The 13,229-nt window shown below is 32.5% G+C and overlaps 2 protein-coding genes and 1 long non-coding RNA gene across 3 annotated transcripts in view; 2 read left to right on the top strand and 1 right to left on the bottom strand.

Annotated features, from left to right (window-relative positions):
- Positions 1 to 8,436, bottom strand: part of f3a (coagulation factor IIIa) — a 20,772-nt gene extending 12,336 nt beyond the window's left edge. Inside the window, exons 1-2 of the mRNA XM_061921513.1 lie at positions 8,277 to 8,436; positions 6,487 to 6,595 (exon numbers count right to left, since the gene is read on the bottom strand). Coding sequence (XP_061777497.1) covers positions 6,487 to 6,595; positions 8,277 to 8,349 — 182 coding nt within the window. The 5' untranslated portion in view covers positions 8,350 to 8,436. The remainder of the gene's footprint in view (positions 1 to 6,486; positions 6,596 to 8,276) is intronic.
- On the top strand, positions 3,849 to 6,605 carry LOC133569283 (uncharacterized). Its single transcript, XR_009809785.1, has 3 exons — positions 3,849 to 4,023; positions 6,125 to 6,266; positions 6,458 to 6,605. It is a non-coding gene; the product is annotated as an uncharacterized LOC133569283 (long non-coding RNA).
- The window catches only part of steap2 (STEAP family member 2, metalloreductase), a 50,356-nt gene continuing 45,545 nt past the window's right edge, over positions 8,419 to 13,229 (top strand). The window contains exon 1 of the mRNA XM_061921509.1: positions 8,419 to 8,501. The gene's annotated coding sequence lies outside the window, so the exon portion shown is untranslated. The remainder of the gene's footprint in view (positions 8,502 to 13,229) is intronic.

Raw genomic sequence — 13,229 nt, 5'->3', positions numbered from 1 at the left:
ATTACGCTTTTCAAACTTCGTAGCCTTGATATTGGTGTAACTACTCGTACTGCATATAGTGTACTGTATATAATGGTTGTACTATTAGTACTGTATATAGTGGTTGTACTATTACTATTGTATATAGTGGTTGTACTATTAGTATTGTATATAGTGCAGGCACTATTAGTACAGTTTATAGTGCTATACGTACTGTATACTGTACTGCACTGTTTGCGCCACGGAGAGGGAACTGATGGACGGATGCCTATAATGACGTATTGTATACAGTGGTTGTATTATTAGTACTGTATATAGTGGTTGTATTATTAGTACTGTATATAGTGGTTGTATTATTAGTACTGTATATAGTGGTGCCACTACCCGTACTGCATATAGTGCTATATGTACTGTATTTAGTGCTATACATACTTTATATAGTGGTTGTACTATTAGTACTCGATATAGTGGTGACACTATTGATTGAAACTTTTATTAGTAGATTGCACAGTACAGTACATATTCCGTACAATTGACCACTAAATGCTAACACCCAAATAAGTTTTTCAACTTGTTTTAGTCGGGGTCCATGTAAATCAAATCATGGTAGTACTGGATATTGTGGTGTCACTATTAGTACTGTGTATAGTAGTGTCACGACTCGTACTGCATATAGTGCTATATGTACTCTATATAGTGGTCTCACTATTAGTACCGCGTATGGTGGTGTCACTGTTAGTACTGCATATAGTGGTCTCACTATTAGTACTGTATATAGTGGTGGTAGTATTAGAACTGTATATAGTGGTGGTAGTATTAGAACTGTATATAGTGGTCTCACTATTAGTACTGTATATAGTGGTGGTAGTATTAGTACTGTAAATAGTGGTGTCACCGCTAGTACTGTCTAGAGTGGTGTCACTATTAGAACTGTATATAGTGGTGGTAGTATTAGTACTGTATATAGTGGTGGTAGTATTAGTACTGTATATAGTGGTGGTAGTATTAGTACTGTATATAGTGGTGGTAGTATTAGTACTGTATATAGTGGTGGTAGTATTAGTACTGTATATAGTGGTGGTAGTATTAGTACTGTATATAGTGGTGGTAGTATTAGTACTGTATATAGTGGTGGTAGTATTAGTGGTGTCACCGCTAGTACTGTCTAGAGTGGTGTCACTATTAGAACTGTGTATAGTGGTGGCAGTAATAGTACTGTATATAGTGGTGTCACTGTTAGTACTGTGTATAGCGGTGGTAGTATTAGTACTGTCTATAGTAGTGGTAGTATTAGAACTGTATATAGTGGTGGTAGTATTAGTACTGTAAATAGTGGTGTCACTGTTAGTACTGTATACAGTGGTGGTAGTATTAGTACTGTATATAGTGGTGTGACTGTTAGTACTGTATATAGTGGTGGTAGTATTAGTACTGTCTATAGTGGTGGTAGTATTAGTACTGTATATAGTGGTGTAACTATTAGTACTGTATACAGTGGTGGTAGTATTAGTACTGTAAATAGTGGTGTGACTGTTAGTACTGTATATAGTGGTGGTAGTATTAGTACTGTAAATAGTGGTTGTAGTATTAGTACTGTGTATAGTGGTGGTAGTATTAGTACTGTATATAGTGGTGGTAGTATTAGTACTGTATATAGTGGTGGTAGTATTAGTACTGGATATAGTGGTGGTAGTATTAGTACTGTATATAGTGGTGGTAGTATTAGTACTGTATATAGTGGTGGTAGTATTAGTACTGTATATAGTGGTGGTAGTATTAGTACTGTAAATAGTGGTTGTAGTATTAGTACTGTATATAGTGGTGGTAGTATTAGTACTGTATATAGTGGTGGTAGTATTAGTGGTGTCACCGCTAGTACTGTCTAGAGTGGTGTCACTATTAGAACTGTGTATAGTGGTGGCAGTAATAGTACTGTATATAGTGGTGTCACTGTTAGTACTGTGTATAGCGGTGGTAGTATTAGTACTGTCTATAGTAGTGGTAGTATTAGAACTGTATATAGTGGTGGTAGTATTAGTACTGTAAATAGTGGTGTCACTGTTAGTACTGTATACAGTGGTGGTAGTATTAGTACTGTATATAGTGGTGTGACTGTTAGTACTGTATATAGTGGTGGTAGTATTAGTACTGTCTATAGTGGTGGTAGTATTAGTACTGTATATAGTGGTGTAACTATTAGTACTGTATACAGTGGTGGTAGTATTAGTACTGTAAATAGTGGTGTGACTGTTAGTACTGTATATAGTGGTGGTAGTATTAGTACTGTAAATAGTGGTTGTAGTATTAGTACTGTGTATAGTGGTGGTAGTATTAGTACTGTATATAGTGGTGGTAGTATTAGTACTGTATATAGTGGTGGTAGTATTAGTACTGGATATAGTGGTGGTAGTATTAGTACTGTATATAGTGGTGGTAGTATTAGTACTGTATATAGTGGTGGTAGTATTAGTACTGTATATAGTGGTGGTAGTATTAGTACTGTAAATAGTGGTTGTAGTATTAGTACTGTAAATAGTGGTTGTAGTATTAGTACTGTATATAGTGGTGGTAGTATTAGTACTGTATATAGTGGTGGTAGTATTAGTACTGTATATAGTGGTGGTAGTATTAGTACTGTATATAGTGGTGGTAGTATTAGTACTGTATATAGTGGTGGTAGTATTAGTACTGTGTATAGTGGTGGTAGTATTAGTACTGTATATAGTGGTGGTAGTATTAGTACTGTATATAGTGGTGGTAGTATTAGTACTGGATATAGTGGTGGTAGTATTAGTACTGTATATAGTGGTGGTAGTATTAGTACTGTATATAGTGGTGGTAGTATTAGTACTGTAAATAGTGGTTGTAGTATTAGTACTGTAAATAGTGGTTGTAGTATTAGTACTGTATATAGTGGTGGTAATATTAGTACTGTATATAGTGGTGGTAGTATTAGTACTGTAAATAGTGGTTGTAGTATTAGTACTGTATATAGTGGTGGTAGTATTAGTACTGTAAATAGTGGTTGTAGTATTAGTACTGTATATAGTGGTGGTAGTATTAGTACTGTATTTAGTGGTGGTAGTATTAGTACTGTGTATAGTGGTGGTAGTATTAGTACTGTAAATAGTGGTTGTAGTATTAGTACTGTATATAGTGGTGGTAGTATTAGTACTGTATTTAGTGGTTGTAGTATTAGTACTGTATATAGTGGTGGTAGTATTAGTACTGTAAATAGTGGTTGTAGTATTAGTACTGTATATAGTGGTGGTAGTATTAGTACTGTATTTAGTGGTTGTAGTATTAGTACTGTATATAGTGGTGGTAGTATTAGTACTGTATTTAGTGGTGGTAGTATGAGATTATACTATGTGTGTGTGTGAATATTAGGCAGAAGTTCATCCATTTCCAAAAGCTCTTCATGAGTCATATTTCATGAGTCAAGATTTCTTAGTTTAGCAGCGATCTCACTGAAAGGACTCACTGTGTATCAACCTGATCTCTGAGCACCTTATGGTCACATGTGGAGACCCACAAGATCAGTTCTTGGCCCTGCATCTACTCTACGTGCTGTCGCTAGGCAACGTTATAACCAAATACGTATGTATGTACGTATGTATGTATGTATGTATGTACAGTATATGTCTGTACGTTCCGATAAATGCAACTTATTAGTGATTCCTACAGCCCAAAAAAAGTCTGCAGGCTCCGGAGTGTTTTCTATTCGGGCTCCAGGACTCTGGAATGTCCTTCCAGTAACAGTTAGATGTTACCTCAGGAGAAGTATTTAAGTCCCGCCCTACAACTCATTCTATACTCTGGCTTTTAAATAAGCTTTGTTTAGACCAGTGGACCTGCTGTATTTCTGCGCTAGTGACAGGACACACCTGGTGCCAATCATCAATTAGTGACAGGACACACCTGCTGTCAATCATCAATTAGTGACAGGACACACCTGCTGTCAATCATCAATTAGTGACAGGACACACCTGCTGTCATTTAGTGGTGTTTGAAAGCACAGTGAGGAACTTTCTTCTTGTCTCTGTAAGTTTGCACAGGCTAACATCTTTAGACGGATGCATTATTATTACTACAACTCCTTTGTTGTTGTTTTTTACTTTCATTCCTGTTTTTACTCCCACATGTATTCCTTTTTCTATTCCCTCTTCCATTCTTCTTTTTATTTCAACGTCCATTCTTGTATATTCCTACTCCCTGTCCTTTTTTATTCCTATTTCCATTCCTTTTTTTTTTTTCAACTTCCATTCAGTTTTTTATTCCTACTTTCCCATACCTGTTTCTATTCCTACTTCCATTTATTTTTCTATTTCAACTTCCATTCATTGTTTTATTCCTACTCCCATCCATCCATCCATTTTCTACCGCTTGTCCTTTTCCCATTCCTTTTTATACCTACTTCCATTCCTTTTTATTCTTACTTCAATTCCTGTTTCTATTCCTACTTCCAATCATTTTTTTCTTCCTACTTCCATTCCTTTTGTATTCCTACTTCCATTCCTGTTTCTATTCCTACTTCCAATCATTTTTTTCTTCCTACTTCCATTCTTTTTGTATTCCTACTTCCATTCCTGTTCCTATTCCTACCTCCATTGCTTTGTTTCCCCTACTTCCATTCCTTTAGTATTCCTACCTCCATTCCTGTTTCTATTCCTACTTCCAATCATTTTACTCTTCCTACTTCTATTCCTTGGTATTCCTACTTCCATTCCTGTTTCTATTTCTACCTCCATTGATTTGTTTCCCCTACTTCCATTCCTGTTTCTATTCATACCTTCATTAATTTTTTCCTACTTCCATTCCTTTTTATTCCTACTTCCATTCCTGTTTCTATTCCTACTTCCATTTTTTCCTACTCCCATTAATTTTTATTCCTACTTCCATTTCTGTTTTTATTCCTGCTTCAATTCCTTTTTATTCCTACTTCCTTTCTGTTTTCATTCCTACTTCCATTCATATTTGTCCTACTTCCATTTGTTTTTATTCCTACTCCAATTTTTTTATTCCTACTTCCATTTCTGTTTCTATTCCTACTTCCATTCCTTTTTCTTCCTACTTACATTCCTTTTTATTCCTACTTCCTTTCTGTTGTTATTCCTACTTACATTCATTTTTGTCCTACTTCCATGTTTCTATTCCTACCTCCATTGATTTGTTTCCCTTACTTCCATTCCTGTTTCTCTTCCTACTGTCATTCCTTTTTATTCCTACTTCCATTTCTGTTTCTATTCCTACTTCCATTTTTTTCCTACTTTCATTCATTTTTATTCCTACTTCCATTCCTGTTTCTATTCCTACTTATTTTCCTTTTTATTCATACTTCCATTCCTTTTTATTTCTACTTCCTTTCATTTTTTTACTACTTACATTCGTTGTTATTCCTACTTTCATTCCTGTTTCTATTCCTACTTCCATTCCTGTTTCTATTCCTACTTCCATTTTTTCCTACTCCCATTAATTTTTATTCCTACTTCCATTTCTGTTTTTATTCCTACTTCAATTCCTTTTTATTCCTAATTCCTTTCTGTTTTCATTCCTACTTCCATTCATATTTGTCCTACTTCCATTTGTTTTTATTCCTACTCCAATTTTTTTTTATTCCTACCTACATTTCTGTTTCTATTCCTACTTCCATTCCTTTTTCTTCCTACTTACATTCCTTTTTATTCCTACTTCCTTTCTGTTGTTATTCCTACTTACATTCATGTTTGTCCTACTTCCATGTTTCTATTCCTACCTTCATTGATTTGTTTCCCTTACTTCCATTCCTGTTTCTCTTCCTACTGTCATTCCTTTTTATTCCTACTTCCATTTCTGTTTCTATTCCTACTTCCATTTTTTTCCTACTTTCATTCATTTTTATTCCTACTTCCATTCCTGTTTCTATTCCTACTTATTTTCCTTTTTATTCATACTTTCATTCCTTTTTATTCCTACCTCCTTTCATTTTTTTTACTACTTACATTCGTTGTTATTCCTACTTTCATTCCTGTTTCTATTCCTACTTCCATTCCTGTTTCTCCTCCTGCGAGCATTTCCATGCATTCCGTTGCACAAGTCCTTTCTTGTCTCCCTTTTGTCCCAGCCGCCTTTCAAGTTGTTTATTTTTCTCCTTTTTGTCCTACAGCGGGCAGCATGGCTCAGATTATAGAGCGGCCGTGCAGGAACTGGCGGGTTCCTGGTCCGGATCCAGATTCCGCCATCCTAGTCACTGCCGCTGTGTCCTCGGGCCAGACCCTTGCTGCCAGCGGGGCTCACAGCTTCTCAGTGTAAAAACACTTAAAAGTGCTTTTTAAATCTAATCCATGTTTGTTTTTTCCAGTTAATTGTGTTTCTCCTCATTGTTTATAAAGAAAAGTGTCCCAGTGGCACACGTTAACGACAAACTATTGCAGCATTGTAGCACATTTTGCAGTAAACGAGGTGATGAGGATTGATTTGATATCATGTGTCTCAAAAGATTGTCCCAGATGGACTGAAAGGACTTACACGAAGAACTCCACGGTGTAGGAGTAATCGCTTGGGAACGGCTGCCAGGTCAGAATGCTTTTAAAGTTTGTGGATTTCCAGGTGACGTTCTGTGCTGTGGGATAGAGGCCTGTGGAATAATCAGACAGCAAATGTTTGGAATACTTTGAGCAATATTAACTGATGAACATTCATAATTTAAGGAGCAAAAACATCTTAAATAACACACGTAATGACTTAATTACTTGCAAATAACAGGCAAATATGTTGTTCGTAAGTACGTGTCGAGCTTATGAGTCACTTCAAGGCCTGTGAATAAATACATCACCATGACAACGCTCATAACTTCACTGAAAATAATGGAAAAATATAGTTTTAACTGGGAATATTAAAAAACAAATGTAGTTTAAATGAAAAAGGTGACAAGCAACGTTTGGGTGAAAATGAGAAAAAATATTGTTGATGTAGAAGCAATACTAAATATTTTAAGTGACAATGACGGTAAATAAACAGAGTTGAAATAATACAAAATAAATGTAATTTAAATACTAATTATGATTGGTGTATTGTAGGTTGATTTGAAAAAGACTAATATTTAAGTGAAATCAAACATTGGCCCTAGTGTTTGAATGTGAGTGTGAATGTTGTCTGTCTATTTGTGTTGGCCCTGCGATGAGCTGGCGACTTGTCCAGGGTGTACCCCGCCTTCCGCCCGATTGTAGCTGAGATAGGCGCCAGCGCCCCCCGCGACCCCAAAAGGGAATAAGCGGTAGAAAATGGATGGATGGATCAAACATTTCAAAACGTGAATTGGGTGGAAATTATTAAAAATAGATAATTCTATTTAAAATAATACAAAACCATTATGTAGTTAAAATAAAAATTATAATTGATAAATACAGTTTAAGTGAAGATAATAATTTAAATACATAATTTGAGTAAAAATAATTAAAAAATACTTAGTTCAATTTAAAATCATAGATAAATAATGTAGTTATAATGAAAATGATGATTAATAAATACAGTTTAAGTGCAAATAATAATTTAAAAACATAATTTGGGTGAAAATTATTCTTTTTTTAAATACATATTTCAAATTAACATAATACAAAAATAATGTAGTTAAAGTAAAAATGATGAATAAATACAGTTAAAGTGAAAACAATAATTTAAAAAAAATGGTTAGGGTAATGGCAAAAATCGTTTGAATTAAAAAACAAAATCTAATTTAAATGGAAAATATACATATATACTGTATATATAGTTTGGGTGAAATATTAGCTTTAAGTTATAATAACAAAACAAATGTAGTTTAAGTTAAATACAAAAAGTTGATGTAGTTTAGATGAACTTCACAAGAAATATAATTTAGTCGACAATACGAATAAGTATTTGTTACCATTCGTCAGAAGCGATTAATTGGTGAAATACTTTTTAAAAAAATTACAGTAGTGTTGTTCTAACAATTTAAAATTGCTGAAAAAAAAAACAAACGCTACTGTGATTTTCCTAACTTGTCCTTTTGGATCATTTAGCATCGTTTGAACTATTTAAGTATGCTATGGAAATTAATAGCATTTTTAACAACAGGTATTTATGGTTTAGTTTTTTCGTTACTATCAAACGAACGTTTTATTTTTTATTTTTTTTTTGCTAAATAATTTCCTAATGCTTTCTCATGCAAGAAGCATAAACAATCATTTGAAGAGACATGAGGCCATTAAAAAAACAATTATTAGCTACGGCGGGTTAGTTTCAATGACGGAAAAGAAGTTTATGATCGCGTTTTGTCAAATATTAAAAAAAATCACCTGAGACGGTGGTCCCCAGCAGGACGATAAAAAGCAGCAGGGAAGAAGACAATGTTCCTTTTATCTTCAACATTTTAAAAAATCCACAAAGTTTATCTGGGGGTGAAAAAACGTGTACTTTGTCTTCACAGGTACTCGCAGTACTTGTGCATCAGTACCACAATACTCTACTAAGCCCTGCAGTGACGTCACAAAGACCTCCCACACAACCCAGCAGCCACCGAGGTTTGTCCTTATAAGGAACGTCCGGCTCTGACGTCAGTGGTTTCCGGAAGACGCGGTTGAGGTCACCTTACTTTCCTTTATGTGTAAAATGTGTGAAATTGATGAAGACTGACGTAAAAAAAAAATATGGACAGTGTTAATAGACTCACACATTTTAATGTTGTGGAGGATATTAGTCCAATTTTAAAAATAATAATATTGTAATTATTCAATATGCAAATTCAGTACTCATTGGACAAAGTATTTACTACATCACTGTACTGTATTAACATATCTAATAACATTACTGCTGTTCCATGTATTACGTCACAAAATCACAGTACTAATATTCTCTATTAATTAATGTTACATTCATGCATAAAATCACATTACATCACCGTACTACTGAAGATAGATAGTACTTTATTGATTCCTTCAGGAAAATTAAAATTCCAGCTGCAGTGTACAGAGTTTAGATCAATTTAAAAAGTAAATAATGGAAACAAAATAGAAAAATATTACAATAAGAATAAAAATGTAGCAAAGTAAAATCTGTGATGAGGTTGTGACTTGTCCAGGGTGTACCCCGCCTTCCGCCCGATTGTAGCTGAGATAGGCGCCAGCGCCCCCCGCGACCCCGAAAGGGAATAAGCGGTAGAAAATGGATGGATGGATGGAAGAATAAAAATAAAAAGCAACATTGGGAATAAAAATATAACAGTCAAATAAGAACATAACAGAAACTAGGTGTACGGTATAAACATATTACATAACTACATAAAATAACATTACATTACTACAAACAATTACAATATGCCATGAATGCATAACATTACATATTGTAGTATTACATAAAATAAAATAATGCATAAAATGACATTACTACATAAAATGACATATTACATTGCTGCAAAAAATTACACATTGTAATACAACAAAATAAAATAATGCATACAATTACATATTTTATTACTACATAAAATCACAAATTACATTAAGGCACACAATTAAATTACTACATACAATTAAGTTTCAAGTTTATTGTTCCTCGGTCAACAAACAAACATACATAAAATGAAAAAAAAAAATGTTGCAGACCGGAAGGGTTGAGGCTGAAGTTGAAAACGTATTGCGCCTAACCCTATAAGCAATGTCAAGTACAAAATAAATATAAACTTCCAAAAAATATTGAAATGTCCTTCGTACAACATATTGTGAATACACATTATACACAACATGAACGTAGTTCAATTATATACACAGGAAAGGCCTTTGCACCAATTAGATAAATAGATAGTACTTTATGGATTCCTTCAGGAAAATTAAAATTCCAGCAGCAGTGTACAGAGTTTGGATAAATTTTTAAAAAGTAAATAATGGGTTTTAAATGGAAACAAAATAGAAAAATATTAAATATTACGACAAAATTAAATAATGCATACAATTACACATTGTATCACTACATAAAATCACAAATTACATTAAGGCAAAAAATTACATATTGCATTACTACATAAAATTACGTAGTAAATTACTACATATTGTATTACGACAAAATAAAATTATGCATAAAATTACACATTGTATTACTACATAAAATCACAAATTACATTAAGGCATAAAATTACATATTGCATTACTACATAAAATTACGTAGTACATTACTACGTAAAATTACATATTGTATTACGACAAAATAAAATAATGCATAAAATTACATATTGTATTACTACATAAAATTGCGTAGTAGATTATTACGTAAAATTACATATTGTATTACGACAAAATAAAATAATGCATAAAATTACACATTGTATTACTACATAAAATCACAAATTACATTAAGGCATAAAATTACATATTGCATTACTACATAAAATTGCGTAGTACATTACTACATAAAATTACATATTACAACACTGCATACAATTACATATTGTATTACTACATGAGATTACATATTTTTTTAATGCATAAAATTACAAAGTGCAGTGGTCCCCAACCTCTTTGTAGCTGCGGACCGGTCAACGCTTGATAATTTGTTACGCGGCCCGGCTGGGGTTTTTTTTTTTTAATGAAAAAGGGAGGATTTTTGGGTTGGTGCACTAATTGTAAGTGTATCTTGTGTTTTTATGTTGATTTAATTTAAAAAAAAAAAAAAATAATAAAAAGTTCTTCTGCGGCCCGGTATCGAGCCACTGCCCGGTGGTTGGGGACCACTGACATAGTGTATTACTACATACAATTACATATTGCATCGAGGCATAAAATTACATATTGTATTACTACTTACAATGACATTACTACACAAAATGACATATTGTATTACTACATTAAAATTGCACTTTACATTACTACATAAAATGACATAGTTTACTATTACATATTGCATCAAGGCATACAATTACATAGTACATTACTACAATTACATATTGCATTACTACATGAAATTACATATTACTGTAATTCATGAAATTACATAGTTTATTACTACATAAAATTACATATTACTACATGGGATAACATATTTTAATGCATAAAATACAATGACATATTACGTTACTACACAAAATTACATATTGTATTACTACATTAAAATTACCTTTTAAATTACTACATAAAATGACATAGTGTGTTATTACATCAAGGCATACAATTACATTACTAAAAAAACAAACAAACAGTGCATTAATGCATACAATTACATATTACATTACTCAAATACGCCCCAGTGTGTGAATGTTGTCTGTCTATCTGTGTTGGCCCTGCGATGAGGTGGTGATTTGTCCAGGGTGTACGCCGCCTTCCGCCCGATTGTAGCTGAGATAGGCACCAGCGCCCCCCGCCACCCCAAAGGGAATAAGCGGTAGTAAATGCATGGATGGATGTATAGATTACTCAAATATAATTGCATATTGCATTACTTCTGTACTACATTAAATACTATTACATTACTAATGAACTGCATTACAGTACAATATCACAGTACTGTATTAAATAACATCTGTCATTATTAATGTACTGCATTAGCTAATACCACTGTACTACTGTATTACTAACATGATATTGCGGTAATATTAAATAACATGTTAGGTTACAAAAATTCAAATATTACAGTACATCAGTTTGTAGGACTCTAGACAGTATCCACCAGGATTTGCTGGTTGATGAAAAGTTTGATGTGAATGACAAAGAGTTATGATTGGTGAGTGACGATTGTATGCAGAAGGCGTGTTGAGGCTGCAGGAACAGGGAATGTGCACAGGAAGTTTATCAGACTGATAACATTCCTGTGATAGGACATGCCTTGAAAACAAACATTTATCATCAACAGACTGCACATATTACTACATATATATATGTATATATACATATATATATATATATATATATATATATATGTATATGTATGTATGTGTATATATATATATAGTCAAATATGGATTGAGCCTTTTCAAAAACAGAGCCTGAAAGCTTGTGTTGTGTATTTATTACTGTGTATATTTAAATAGTGCAAATATTACTGATAAATATGTATATATACATGTGTGTATATATACATATATAACTAATACTTAACATATTTATTGTAGTTCTTGTCGTGCATTTTAGTTCGTGTAGTTGGAGTCGTTTAAAGTAGATTACTGTAGTTGCCGTGGCGTATTGTAGTCCTAGTAGTTTATTGTAGTAGTTGTCATTGCAGTAGTGCATTGTATTTGTACTAGTGTACTGGAGTACTTGCAGTTAGAGTAGTTTAATGTTGATTATTCTAGGGGTGTATTGTAGTGCTAGTACTAGCAGTATTGTTTTGTAGATGTGTATTGTAGTGTATATTGTATATTTTATTATATATTTTGTATTATATATTATAGTAGTGTATTGCAGTTCCACTACTTTATTTATATATATACACACATATATATATATATATATATATGTATGTATATATATATATGTGTATATGTATATATATATATGTGTATTTGTATATATATATGTGTATATATATATATATATATATACTAATGTGTGTGTGTGTATATGTATATATGTGTGTCTATATATATATAGACACACATATATACAAACACACATTAATATATATATATACACACACACATGTATACACAAACACACACACATATATATATGTATATGTATATATATATATATATATTAATGTGTATGTTTGTATATATGTGTTTCTATATAAATATATATATATATATATATATATATATATATAGACACACATATATACATACATACACACATTTATTTACATATATATATATACACACATTTTTATATATATACACACATTTTTATATATATATATATATATATATTAGTGTATTGCAGTAGTGGTTGAGCGGGTTAGCAAACATCTTTGTGTGGTTTTGTTGAGGGAAAGATTACAAAATGTGGAGAGTTTGCACTTCCATGGTAGACATTAGTACTGTACTGTAGAAATGCATGTACTGATACTGTGGTAAATTTCCACACTCTGAGTTGCCTCAACTTGCCCAAGAATGTGTACTTTTTATTTTGATATTGGTGCGTGACTTCCTGTCAGGTGTGTAGTCTACCTGAACATGAACCCTCCATTCCGCTCTTTCATCTTTTACTTGTCATTACTTTTACTCATATTTATTCTTCACTACTTTTACTGATATTTTACTTTTCATTATTTTTACTGATATTTTACTTTTTACTACTTTTACTGATATTTTACTTTTTACTACTAAA

The sequence above is a fragment of the Nerophis ophidion genome, linkage group LG15 (genome assembly GCF_033978795.1).
Source record: "Nerophis ophidion isolate RoL-2023_Sa linkage group LG15, RoL_Noph_v1.0, whole genome shotgun sequence".
Taxonomy (NCBI): Eukaryota; Metazoa; Chordata; class Actinopteri; order Syngnathiformes; family Syngnathidae; genus Nerophis; species Nerophis ophidion.
The sequence above is the reverse complement of the archived record's forward strand: the minus strand, read 5'-3'. Positions and strand labels throughout refer to the sequence as shown.